This window comes from Agelaius tricolor, unplaced genomic scaffold (genome assembly GCF_023055355.1).
Source record: "Agelaius tricolor isolate 1412-34295 unplaced genomic scaffold, bAgeTri1.0.p SCAF_137, whole genome shotgun sequence".
In the NCBI taxonomy this organism is placed as follows: Eukaryota; Metazoa; Chordata; class Aves; order Passeriformes; family Icteridae; genus Agelaius; species Agelaius tricolor.
The window spans coordinates 79,902-92,487 of NW_027269397.1; the positions used below are offsets into that span (position 1 = coordinate 79,902).

The 12,586-nt window shown below is 42.0% G+C and overlaps 1 protein-coding gene, 1 long non-coding RNA gene and 1 other non-coding gene across 7 annotated transcripts; all 3 read right to left on the bottom strand.

Annotated features, from left to right (window-relative positions):
* Positions 1-213: 213 nt before the first annotated feature.
* On the bottom strand, positions 214-12,578 carry RPS9 (ribosomal protein S9). Of its 5 annotated transcripts, none has more exons than XR_011677965.1 (7): positions 12,456-12,578; positions 11,310-11,414; positions 9,841-9,963; positions 5,970-6,744; positions 4,728-5,370; positions 4,218-4,512; positions 1,271-1,389 (listed from the first exon to the last, which is right to left on the bottom strand). XR_011677965.1 is itself a non-coding variant. In XM_071420383.1 (6 exons), exons 2-5 carry the CDS (start codon positions 11,404-11,406, stop codon positions 1,212-1,214), a joined length of 588 nt encoding a protein of 195 aa, XP_071276484.1. In that variant the 5' UTR covers positions 11,407-11,414; positions 11,735-11,821; the 3' UTR covers positions 214-274; positions 1,175-1,211. The 5 variants fall into 5 exon arrangements, 1 of the variants encoding a protein (XP_071276484.1); XR_011677963.1 differs by lacking the exon at positions 12,456-12,578 and adding an exon at positions 11,735-11,832; XR_011677962.1 differs by lacking the exon at positions 12,456-12,578 and adding an exon at positions 11,735-11,825 and having other exon boundaries at positions 4,728-5,319; positions 5,919-6,744.
* LOC139586773 (small nucleolar RNA SNORD88) lies at positions 349-435 on the bottom strand. Its single transcript, XR_011677969.1, has one exon. It is a non-coding gene; the product is annotated as a small nucleolar RNA SNORD88 (small nucleolar RNA).
* Positions 10,042-11,154, bottom strand: LOC139586765 (uncharacterized). Its single transcript, XR_011677966.1, has 2 exons — positions 10,479-11,154; positions 10,042-10,296 (listed from the first exon to the last, which is right to left on the bottom strand). It is a non-coding gene; the product is annotated as an uncharacterized lncRNA (long non-coding RNA).
* Positions 12,579-12,586: the final 8 nt, after the last annotated feature.

The window sequence follows — 12,586 nt, forward strand, 5'->3', positions numbered from 1 at the left end:
GGAAGTTTTCCTTGGACGCGGCCATCTTGAGTTAACCGGAAGTTCTCCATGGGCGCCATTTTGAGTTAACCGGAAGTTCTCCGTGGGCGCCGCCATCTTGAGTTAACCGGAAGTTCCCCATGGGCGCCGCCATATTGATCGTGACCCCGCCCCAAATTTGCGATAAAATCCCAAAATCCCGGCATTTCTCCCCAAAAAAACCTCAAAGAGACATTTGAAAGGTTGAATTTTTATTAAAAGGAATTCCTTCCTCCAAATTTCGGGTGGCGTCAACCTAGAAGTAAAACAACAAAGGGTTAATTCCAGGGAAAAAAAAAGTCAAAAAATTTTAACAAATTTTCATTTTGGGGCCCCCTCAGACCCTCCCCGAGTGGGGGAGGGGCACAGGAATCCATCAGGGGGGGTCAGAGCCCAGTGCTGCCATCATGGGGGGCCCCAGCCCAAAAAAAATCCCAAAATTCCAGCCCCAGATCCAAAGATCCAATTTTACCCCTTTAAAATATTAAAAATTCCAGGAAAAAATCCAATTTTAACCCTAAAAAAAAAAAAAAACCCATTTTTAACCGTTGCAATCTGCAAAATTCCAGGAAAAAATCCTCTTTTAACCCCCAAAAAGGTTAATTTTAACTCTTTAAATCCCCCCAAAAAGTCCTAATTTTAACCTTTTCAACCCTCAAAAAATCCAGGAAAAAAAAATCCTATTTTAACCGCCAAACTTCCAGGAAAAATCCGATTTTAACCCTTTCAACTGCCCAAAATTCCAGGAAAAAAAATCCATTTTTAACCCCCAAAAATCCCAATTTTAACCCTTTAAACCCCTAAAAAAAAAAAATCCCATTTTTAACCCTTTTAACCCCCAAACTTCCAGGAAAAATCAAATTTTAACCCTTTCAACTCTCAAAAAATCCAGGGAAAACTATCCCAATTTTAACCCTTTAAAACCCAATTTTAACCTTTGCAACCCCTCAAAATTCCAGGGGGGGAAAAAAAATCCAATGTTAACCCTTTAAACCCCTAAAAATCCAATTTTAACCCTTTCCACCATCCAATAGTCTTTGAAAATTTCAATTTTAACCCCCAAAAATTCCGATTTTAACCTTAAAAAATCCAGGAAAAATCCAATTTTAACCCCCAAAATCCTGGTTTTAACCCCAAAACCCCCTCCCAGACTCACGGAATTTCGGGATTTCCCGTTTTTGGGGTATTTCCCCTCAATCCTCCTCCTCGTCCTCGGCGCCCCCGGCCCCTCCCTGCCCTTTCTTGGCGTTTTTCCTCTTGACGCGGCCGGGCCGGCCGCCGCCGTAGGGCGAGCGCAGGGAGAAGTCGATGTGCTTCTGCGAGTCCAGGCGCACGATGAACGACGGGATGTTCACCACCTGCTTCCTCACACTGGGCCAAAAAAAATTCTGGGTCAAAATCCCAAAATTTGGGGTTTTTACGGCAAAAAAACCCCGAGTTTTTAGCGCGAAAATTGAGTTTTCGGCATAAAAATCGCTTTTTTTTAAGTATTTTTTCGAGGAAAAGGAGGGCTTAACATAGGAAAAGGTGTTAGGACAAGAGTCCCAAAAGTTTAGGAATGTAGCCCAGAATTTGGGAGTAAAAATCCCAAAATTTGGGAGTAAAAATCCCAAAATTTGGGTTTTTTACGGCAAAAAAGATCGTGAATTTTTAATGAAAAAATGGCGTTTTTGGTGGGACAAAGGGATTGAACTGGGATGAAGGACGGGATGTTCACCACCTGCTTCCTCACCCTGGGAAAAAAAACACCCCAAAAAAAATCCCGAGTCAAAATCCCAAAATTTGGGGTTTTTACGGCAAAAAAACCGCGAGTTTTTAGCATAAAAATTGAATTTTCAGTGCAAAAATAGCAATTTTTTGAAGTACTTTTAAAGGATTTACGACAGGAAAAGGTGTGAGAAGAGTCATAAAAGTTTAGAAATGTATCCCAGAATTTGGGAGTTAAAATCCCAAAATTTGGGTTTTTTACGGCAAAAAGAACGCGAGTTTTTAGCGCGGAAATTGAGTTTTCGGGGCCAAAATCGCGACTTTGGAAGTATTTTGAAAGGATTCTAAGGTAGGAAAAGGTGTGAGGAGAAGAGTCCCAAAAGTTTAGGAATGTACCCTAAAATTTGGGGGTTAAAATCACGAAATTTGGGTTTTTTACGGCAAAAAAAATTGCGAATTTTTAATGAAAAAATGGCATTTTTGGTGGGACAATGGGATTCAATAAGAGATAACTGGGGTTTCTTGGGATGAAGGAGGGGATGTTCACCACCTGCTTCCTCACCCTGCACAGGAAAAATACCCCAAAAAAAATTCTGAGTTAAAATATCAAAATTTTTGGTTTTTACGGCAAAAAAATCGCGAGTTTTTAGCGCGAAAATCGAGTTTTTCCACATAAAAATCGGGTTTTTGGAGTATTTTTTAAGGATTTACGACAGGAAAAGGTGTGAGAAGAATCATAAAAGTTTAGAAATATAGCCTAAAATTTGGGAGTTAAAATCCCAAAATTTGGGAGTTAAAATCCCAAAATTTGGGAGTTAAAATCCCAAAATTTGGGTTTTTTACAGCAAAAATATCGCACATGTTTAGTGCAAAAATCGCTTTTTTTTGGAAGTGCTTTTTAAGGAAAAGGAGGGTTTAAGACAGGAAAAATGTGTGAGAAGGAAAATCCCAAAAGTTTAGGAATGTAGCCCAGAATTTGGGAGTTAAAATCCCAAAATTTGGGTTTTTTACGGCAAAAAAAATCGCGCATTTTTAGCACAAAAATCGCTATTTTGGAAGTGCTTTGTAGGGAGAATGAGGATTTAAGATAGGAAAAGGTGTGAGGAGAAGAATTCCAAATCTTTAGGAAAGTATCCCAGAAATTGGAAGTTAAAATCCCAAAATTTGGGTTTTTTACAGAAAAAAAATGCCAAATTTTTAGCATGAAAATCGAGTTTTCGGTGCAAAAATCACTTTTTTTTAAAGTATTTTTTAAGGAAAAGGAGGGTTTAAGACAGGAAAAGGTGTGAGAAGGAAAATCCCAAAAGTTTAGGAATGTATCCCAGAATTTGGGAGTAAAAATCCCAAAATTTGGGTTTTTACGGCAAAAAAATCGCAAATTTTTACCATAAAAATTGAGTTTTTGGTGTCAAAATTGCTGGTTTTGAAGTATTTTTAAAGGATTTTACAAAGGAAAAGGTGTGAGAAGAAGAATCCCAAAAGTTGAGGAATGTATCCCAAAATTTGGGAGTTAAAACCCCAAAAATTTGGCATTTGAGGTTTAAGAATTGCTGTGAAATTTGGCAGGAAAACGCAAAAAATTCTGGGGAAAAAATCACAAAATTTGGGATTTTAACCCAGAATTTTGGGATAAAAACCTCCAATCATTCCTGAACTCATTTAAGGGGGTCATCCCCAAGGATTTCCAAAAAAAATGGGGAAAAAAATCCAAAATTTGGGAGAAAACCCCAAAAACTTTTGCCCTTGTGATGCAAAAATCGCTGTCAAAATTGGTGCGAAAATGACAAAAATTTGGGGAAAAATCCCCAAAATTTGGGATTTAACCCCAAAATTTCAGGATGGACATCCCTGAAACCCCTTTAAAATGATCCAAAATCCCAAATTATGGGAAAAATCTGGGAGAAAACCCCAAAAAATTTAGGTCTTGTGATCCAAAAATCGCTGTGAAAATTGATGGGAAAAATGACAAAAATTTGGGGAAAAAACCCCAAAATTTGGGATTTTAACCCGGAATTTTTGGATCAAACTCCTCCAAACATTCCCAAACTCATTTAAGGGGGTCTTCCCCAACGATTTCCAAAAAAAGTGGGGGAAAAACTCCAAAATTTGGCACAAAATCCCAAAAAACTTTTGCCCTTGGGATCCAAAAATCGCTGTGGAAATTGGTGCGAAAATGACGGAAATTTGGGGAAAATCCCCAAAATTTGGCATTTACCCCCAAAATTTCAGGATGGACATCCCCAAAACCCCTTTAACATTACCTAAAATCCCAAATTATGGGAAAAATTTAGGAGAAAACCCCAAAAAAATTTGGCCCTTGTGATCTAAAGATCGCTGTGAGAATTGGCGGGAAAATGGCAAAAAATTCGGGGAAAAAACCCAAAATTTGAGATTTTAACCCAGATTTTTTCGATAAAACTCCTCGAAACATTTATAAAAGTTTCTAAAATCCCTGGAAATTGTTAAAAATGGCAGAAATTTGGGTTTTTTACCTGGACTTGCACCTTTTTTTTGCTGCCCTTCGCAAGGTGTACGGCGGAGCCGCAGTGAGGCCTTGCCGAGCCGCCAGAATTTGGCGTTTTCACCCCAAAATTTTGGGGGCAATTTCAAGATACAAATCCTGCAAACATCCCCAAACTTATCCAGGGGACTCTTCAACAGTGATCCCCAAAAAATTGGGGAAAAAACTCCAAAATTTGGGGAAAAAACATCAAAAATTGGCTGTTGGAGCTCTGGGAATGGCTGCGAAAATGGGGGGGAAAAATCACAAAAATTTGGGGAAAAATCCTCAAAACTTGGGATTTAACCCCAAAATTTCAGGATGGGCATCCCCAAAACCCCTTTAAAATTATCTAAAATCCCAAATTATGGGGAAAATCTGCCAAAATTTGGGAGAAAACCCCAAAAACTTTGGCCCTTGTGATCCAAAAATCCCTGTTAAAATTGGTGCGAAAACGACAAAAATTTGGGGGTGCGAAAACGACAAAAATTTGGGGAAAAACCTCAAAATTTGGGATTTTAACCCGGAATTTTTGGATCAAACTCCTCCAAACATTCCCAAACTCATTTAAGGGGGTCATCCTCAAGGATTTCCAAAAAAAAACTGGGGAAAAAACTCCAAAATTTGGGAGAAAATCCCAAAAAAATTTGGCCCTTGGGATCCAAAGATTGCTCTGAAAATTGGTGCGAAAATGACAAAAATTTGGGGGAAAAACCCCAAAATTTGGGATTTAACCCCAGAATTTCAGGATGGACATCCCTGAAACCCCTTTAAAATTACCTAAAATCCCAAATTATGGGGAAAATTTGGGAGAAACCCCCAAAAAATTTAGGTCTTGTGATCCAAAAATCGCTGCGGAAATGACAAAAATTTGGGGGAAAAATCCCCAAAATTTGAGATTTTAACCCGGAATTTTGGGATAAAAATCCCCAATCTTTCTCAAACTCATTTAAGGGGGTCATCCCCAACGATTTCCAAAAAATCTGGGGAAAAAACTCCAAAATTTGGCAAAAAATGCCAAAAACTTTGGCTCTTGTGGTCCAAAGATCACTGTGAGAGTTGGCGGGAAAATGACAAAAATTTGGGGAAAAATCCTCAAAATTTGGGATTTTAACCCGGAATTTTTGGATCAAACTCCTCCAAACCTTCCCAAAAGTTTGCAAAATCCCTGGAAATTGTTAAAAATGGCAGAAATTTGGGTTTTTTACCTGGACTTGCACCTTTTTTTTGCCGCCCTTCGCAAGGTGTACGGCGGAGCCGCAGTGAGGCCTTGCCGAGCCGCCAGAATTTGGCGTTTTCACCCCAAAATTTGGGGCAATTTCAAGATACAAATCCTGCAAACATCCCCAAACTTATCCAGGGGACTCTTCAACAGTGATTCCCAAAAAATAATGGGGAAAAAACTCCGAAATTTGGGGAAAAAACATCAAAAATTCGCTGTTGGAGCTCTGGGAATGGCTGCGAAAATGGGGGGGAAAAATCACAAAAATTTGGGGAAAAATCCCCAAAATTTGGCATTTAACCCCAGAATTTCAGGATGGACATCCTTAAAACCCCTTTAAAATTATCTAAAATCCCAAATTATGGGGAAAATCTGCCAAAATTTGGGAGAAAACCCCAAAAACTTTGGCCCTTGGGATCCAAAAATCCCTGTTAAAATTGGTGCGAAAATGACAAAAATTTGGGGAAAAACCTCAAAATTTGGGATTTTAACCCGGAATTTTTGGATCAAACTCCTCCAAACATTCCCAAACTCATTTAAGGGGGTCATCCTCAAGGACTTCCAAAAAAAATGGGGAATGAACTCCAAAATTTGGCAAAAAACCCCAAAAACTTTGGCTCTTGTGATCCAAATATCGCTCTGAAAATTGGTGCGAAAATGACGGAAATTTGGGGAAAATCCCCAAAATTTGGCATTTACCCCAAAATTTCAGGATGGACATCCTTAAAACCCCTTTAACATTACCTAAAATCCCAAATTATGGGAAAATCTGGGAGAAAACCCAAAAAATTTGGCCCTTGTGATCTAAAGATCGCTGTGAGAATTGGCGGGAAAATGGCAAAAAATTCGGGGAAAAAACCCAAAATTTGAGATTTTAACCCGGAATTTTTGGATCAAACTCCTCCAAACCTTCCCAAAAGTTTGCAAAATCCCTGGAAATTGTTAAAAATGGCAGAAATTTGGGTTTTTTACCTGGACTTGCACCTTTTTTTTGCCGCCCTTCGCAAGGTGTACGGCGGAGCCGCAGTGAGGCCTTGCCGAGCCGCCAGAATTTGGCGTTTTCACCCCAAGATTTTGGGGAGAATTTCAGGGATTTTGGGCTGGCACCCACCGATGTGGCGCTGGCGGATCAGGACCCGGGCGTGGTGGATGGACTTGGCCAGGCCCAGTTTGAACACCTGGGTCTGCAGGCGGCGCTCCAGGAAATCCTCGATTTTCAAGCCCAAAATGTAATCCAGCTTCATCTTGCCCTCGTCCAGAACCCCGATGCGCACCAGGCGGCGCAGGAGGGCGTTGCCTTTGGGGAGAAAAAGGGGAAATTTGGGAAAATTGGGGAGATTGGGGGGGTTGGGGGGAGGAAGGGGGGAAAGAGAAAAAAAATTGGGAGAAAATCGGAGAAAAAATGGGGGAAATGTGGAAAATTGAAAGGGAAAAAGCTCTGGAATTAAGGGAAAAATGAGGGGGAAAGAGATTGGGGGAAAGAGGAAATTGGGGAGAAAATCTGGGATTTTGGGAAAATTGGGGGGTTTGGGAAGACTTAGGGGTGAAATGGGGGAAAATGGGGAAAATGGGGGAAAATTGGGGGAAAATTCGGGTAAAAAATGGGGGAAATGTGGAAAATTGAAAGGGAAAAACGCTGAAATTAAGGGAAAAAGAGAAAAGATTTGAGGAGGAAATTGGGGGGAAAATCTGGGATTTTGGGAAAATTGGGGAGATTGGGGGGTTTGGGAGAGAAATGGGGGGGAATGGGGAGAAATTGGGGGAAATCAGAGAAAAAATGGGGAAAATAGTGGAAAATTAAGGGAAAAACTCTAAAATTAAGGGAAAAAGAGAAAGGATTTGAGGAGGAAATTGGGGGGAAAATCTGGGATTTTGGGAAAATTGGGGAGTTTGGGGGGTTTGGGAGGAGGTAGGGGGAGAAATGGGGGGAAAGAGAAAAAAAATTGGGAGAAAATCGGGGGAAAATCGGGTAAAAAATGGGGAAATGAGGGGAAAAGGTGGAAAATTGAAAGGGAATAACACTGAAATTAAGGGAAAAGTGAGGGGGGAAAGAGGAAATTGGGGGGAAAATCTGGGATTTTGGGAAAATTGGGGGGGTTGGGGGTTTGGGAGAGAAATGGGGGAAAATGGGAAGAAATTGGGGGAAAATCGGGGGAAAATTGTGAAAAAATGGGGGAAAATGAGGGAAAAGGTGGAAAATTGAAAGGGAAAAGCTCTGGAATTGAGGGAAAAATGAGGGGGGAAAATCTGGGATTTTGGAAATTGGGGAAATTGGGGGGTTTGGGAAAAGTTAGAGGAAAAAATGGGGAGAAATTTGGGAAAAATGGTGAAAAAATGAAGAAAAATAAGGGAAAAAGGTGGAAAATTGAAAGGGAAAAATGCGGAAATTAAGGAAAAAATGAGGGGGGAAGAGAGAAGATTTGGGGAAAGGGGAAAGGAAATTGGGGAAAAAATCTGGGATTTTGGGAAAATTGGGGAAATTGGGGGGTTGGGGGAGAAATGGGGGAAATGGGGGGAAGAGAAAAAAATTGGGAGAAAATTGGGGGAAAATCGGGTAAAAAATGGGGGAAATGAGGGGAAAGGTGGAAAATTGAAAGGGAAAAAATGGGGAAAAAACCAGAAAAAAGGTGGAAAATCAAATGGAAAAAACGCTGATATTCAGGACAAAATGAGGGGAGAAAGAGATTGGGGAAAGAGGAAATTGGGGGGAAAAAGGAGGAGTTTGGGAAAATTGGGAAATTGGGGGGTGGGGGGGGAGAAATGGGGGAAAATGGGGGGAAGAGAAAAAAAATTGGGAGAAAATCGGAGAAAAAATGGGGGAAATGTGGAAAATTAAAGGGAAAAACGCTGAAATTAAGGGAAAAAGAAAAGATTTGGGAAGGAGGAAATTGGGGGGAAAAAGGAGGAGTTTGGGAAAATTGGGGAGATTGGGGGGTTTGGGAGAGAAATGGGGGGGAATGGGGAGAAATTGGGGAAATCGGAGAAAAAATGGGGGAAATAGTGGAAAATTAAAGGGAAAAACTCTAAAATTAAGGGAAAAAGAGAAAGGATTTGAGGAGGAAATTGGGGGCAAAATCTGGGATTTTGGGAAATTGGGGAGGTTGGGGGGTTTGAGAGGAGGTAGGGGGAGAAATGGGGGAAAGAGAAAAAAAATTGGGAGAAAATCGGGGGAAAATCGGAGAAAAAATGGGGGAAATGGTGGAAAATTGAAAGGGAGAAAGCTCTGAAATTAAGGAAAATTAGGGGGGAAAGAGAAAATTGGGGGGAAAATCTGGGATTTTGGGGAAATTGGGGAAATTGGGGGGTTGGGGGGAGAAATGGGGGGGAATGGGGGAGAAGAGAAAAAAAATTGGGAGAAAATCGGAGAAAAAAATGGGGGAAATGTGGAAAATTAAAGGGAAAAAAGCTCAGGAATTAAGGAAAAAATGAGGGGGGAAAATCTGGGATTTTGGGAAAATTGGGGATGGGGGAAAGGGAGGGAGAAAAATGGGGAGAAATTGGGGGAAAATCGGTTAAAAAATGGGGGAAATGAGGGGAAAAGGTGGAAAATTGAAAGGGAAAAACGCTGGAATTTAGGAAAAAGAGAAAAGATTTGGGGAAAACGGAAAGGAAATTGGGGGGAAAATCTGGGATTTTGGGAAAATTGAGGATGGGGAAAAGGGAGGGGGAAAATGGGGGAAATAAATGGAAAAAGACACAAAAAAGGGAATTTAAGGGGACATTGGGGAATAAATTGAGGAAAAATGGGGGGAAAGGCAGGGATTAGGGGAAAATGGGGAAAAAATCGAAAATTTGGGGGAAAACAGAGAGAAAATGGGAGAAAAAGGAATTGGAGGGAAAAGTGAAGTAAAGTAAAATACAATCCAATAATATAATAAAATAAGATAAATAAAGGAATAAAAAAAGCCGGAAAAAATCTGAAAAAAAATCGGGAAAAAAAAAAAGAAAAAAAAAAAGAAAAAATCGGGAAAAAAAAATCAGAAAAAAACACCAAAAAACAGAACAAAATCGGAAATAGAAGAGCAGAATTTTGAGGTAAAAAAGGGGTTTTTCTGTCCCAATCAGCGCCCTCAAAGCGGCACCACAGGTTCTCCTCTTCCAAAAATTCCAGAAAAAATTGGGAAAAAGATAAAAAAAAAAAAAAAAAAAAAAAAAAAAAAACAAATATTCCACAAAAAATAGAAATATATTAGGGAAAAATCTCCAAAAAAAGGAAGAAATAACGTGAAAAAAATCAAAATAAACGGCAGAAAATTGAAAAAAAAAAGCAGAAAAAAATCCGAAAAAAAGCAGAAAAAATCAAAAAAAAAAACTCCTAAAAATTTGAGCTAAAAGAGGGACTAGAAGGGAAGAATTTTGAGGTAAAAAAAGGGAATTTTAGTATAAAACTGACCCTCGAAGAGGCGCCGCGGGTCCTTCTCATCGAGCGTGAGGAGCTCCCGCGCCGCCTTGCGGATCTTGGCCAGCGTGAACTTCACCCGCCACACCTCGCGCTTGTTCCGCAGCCCGTACTCCCCTGAAAACGGGAAAAATCCGAAAAATTCCGCAAAATCCCCACAATTCCCGCAAAATCTAAAAATTCCGAACCCTTTTCCCCACAAAAATGGTTTTTTTCCCCAAAAAATCCGAGTTTTTACCCCGAAAAAATCGATTTTTCCCTCATAATTTGACTTCTTTACCTCAGCTCGTACCCTCCTAACAACCGGCAAAATTCCGCAACATTCCGCAAAATTCCCACAATTCCGGCAAAATCCGAGTATTCCGAACCCTTTTTACCACAAAAATGTTTTTTTTTCCAAAAAGATCCGAGTTTTTACCAAAAAAAATCGATTTTTTCCTCATAATTTGACTTTTTTTCCCTCAGCCCGTACTCCCCTTTAAAACCGGAAAAATTCTTCAAAATTCCTTAAATTCCCCATATTCCGGCAATTCCCAACCCTCCCCATCCCCTTTTCCCACAAAAAGGTTTTTTTCCCCAAAAAAATCCGAGTTTTTACTCCGAAAAAAGCGATTTTCCCCTCATAATTCGACTTTTTTTGCCTCAGCCCGTATTCCCCTCAAAACCGGCAAAATTCCGCAAAATTCCTCAAAATTCCCACAATTCCGGCAAAATCTGAGAATTCCGAACCCTTTTTACCACAAAAAACGTTTTTTCCCCACAAAAATCCGAATTTTTACCAAAAAAAACGATTTTTTCCTCATAATTGGACCTTTTCCCCTCAGCCCGTGCTCCCCTCAAAACAGGCAAAATTTCGCAACATTCCGATAAATTCCCACAATTCCGGCAAAATCTGAGGATTCCGAACCCTTTTTCCCACAAAAAACGTTTTTTTCCCCAAAAAATCCGAGTTTTTACCGCGAAAAAAGCGATTTTTCCCTCATAATTCGACTCTTTTTGCCCTCAGCCCGTACTCCCCTGAAAACCGGCAAAATTCCGCAAAATTCCCACAATTCCGGCAAAATCTGAGAATTCCGAACCCTTTTTCCCACAAAAAAACGGTTTTTTCCCCACAAAAATCCGAGTTTTTACCAACGAAAGCGATTTTTTTCCCTCATAATTTTAGCTTTTTATCCCTCAGCGCGTACCCTCCTAAAAACCGGGAAAATTCCTCAAAATTCCCAAATTATGGGGAAATCCGGGAATTCCAAAACTTTTTTCCCACAAAAATCCGAATTTTTACCGAAAAAAAGCGATTTTTTCCCTCATAATTTTAACTTCTTCCGCAGCCCGTACTCCCCTAAAAACCGGGAAAATTCCTCAAAATCCCCACAAACCCCAATATTTTTTCCCTCATACCTTCTAAAATTCCCACTTTTTTCCCTCATAAATCCCAAAAATTTCCCATTTTTCCCCAGTCTTACCGATCAGTTTCAGCTCCTGATCGAGCCGCGACTTCTCGAAGGGGCGCCGCGGGGTCACGTAGGTCTTGCGACACACCCAGCTCCGGGCCACGGGCATCGCGACAGCTGCGGAGCCATATCGCGATATTCTTTAACCCCAAAATTCCATAAAATTCCCCAAATTTTCCCGAATCTCCCAAATTTCCAGCGCCCCCCCACCACGTGGCGCGCTCTGCGCATGCGCGCTGTCCCCGCCCCCCGCCGCGCATGCGCCCCCAGAGCTTTGCGCGGGCCTCAGAGCTTTCCCGAGGCCTCAGCATCGCCTTAACGCGATGCCGCCGCTCCCGGTAAATCCCGGGGACGTCCGGTAGCACCGGAAAGGCTCCGGGAGAGACGGGGGGGAGCCCCAGAAGGATCCCAGGTACTGGTGGCGGGAGCGCCCTCACCTCAGTCGCGCCGCGTTTGCGGGCACGGAAAGAAGGGCGAGGTTTCCAGAGCCAGTTTATATACTCTGGTGGAGAACGCCGCGCCCACTGGCTTTATGGCAGCCAATCAGAGCGCGCAACGGGGGCGGTGTCGACCAATAAGGAAGAGGGAAGGGAGGATCATAGAGATGAGGGGAGGCCGCTCTGTTTTCCTGAGGGAGGGGGAGAGCGCGCAGTCCTCCAAGGGGGAGCGGATGGATTTTGGGGTGAATTTGGGACATTTTGGGCAATTTTAGGGGACATTGAGGGCTCGCGCATCTGTCTAAATGCGTCCCTAGACGTCCCGGGGGTGTAGCTCCGTGTACCCCCCTCAATGTCTTAAAAATCCCCAAAACTCCTGCCCAAAATCCCCTCACACCCGGGAATATCCCAAAAATCCACCAAAATCTCGCCCGGTGTCCAAAAACTAACCAAAAATTCCCTCAAATCACCCAAAAAACCCAAAAATTCCATCCAAAATCGCTCAAAATTCCCCACACCTCTCAATATCCCAAAATTCCCCAAAAATCCCTCCCAGTGTCCCAAAAATCCCCCCAAAAAATCCCGAAAATTGAAAAAAATAACCAAAAACCCCCCAAAAAACCCCCAAACCCCCAAAATCCCCATCCCCATCTCTGTTGCCATGACAACCCCTCCGAGCGCCCGCCCCTCCCTTTGCGCCGTTGATTGACAGCCGCTTTACCCAATCGGCGCCGGCTCCGGCCTGGGCGGGACCATTGGCGGCGCCGAGCGCGGGGGGGGCCGGGGGGTTGGGGGGGGGTCGCCGTCGGTCGCGATCGGTCGCGACAGCGGCGCCGCCGCCGCCTCCGCACC

Coding starts and splice junctions, on each gene's coding strand:
- RPS9 (XM_071420383.1), bottom strand. CDS start 11,406: ATGCCCGTGGCCCGGAGCTGGGTGTGTCGCAAGACCTACGTGACCCCG. Junction 9,964..11,309: donor TCAGGAGCTGAAACTGATCG/GTAAGACTGGGG, acceptor TCCCGTTTTCAG/GGGAGTACGGGCTGCGGAAC. Junction 1,390..6,554: donor CGCCAGCGCCACATCGGTGG/GTGCCAGCCCAA, acceptor TTTTTGGCCCAG/TGTGAGGAAGCAGGTGGTGA.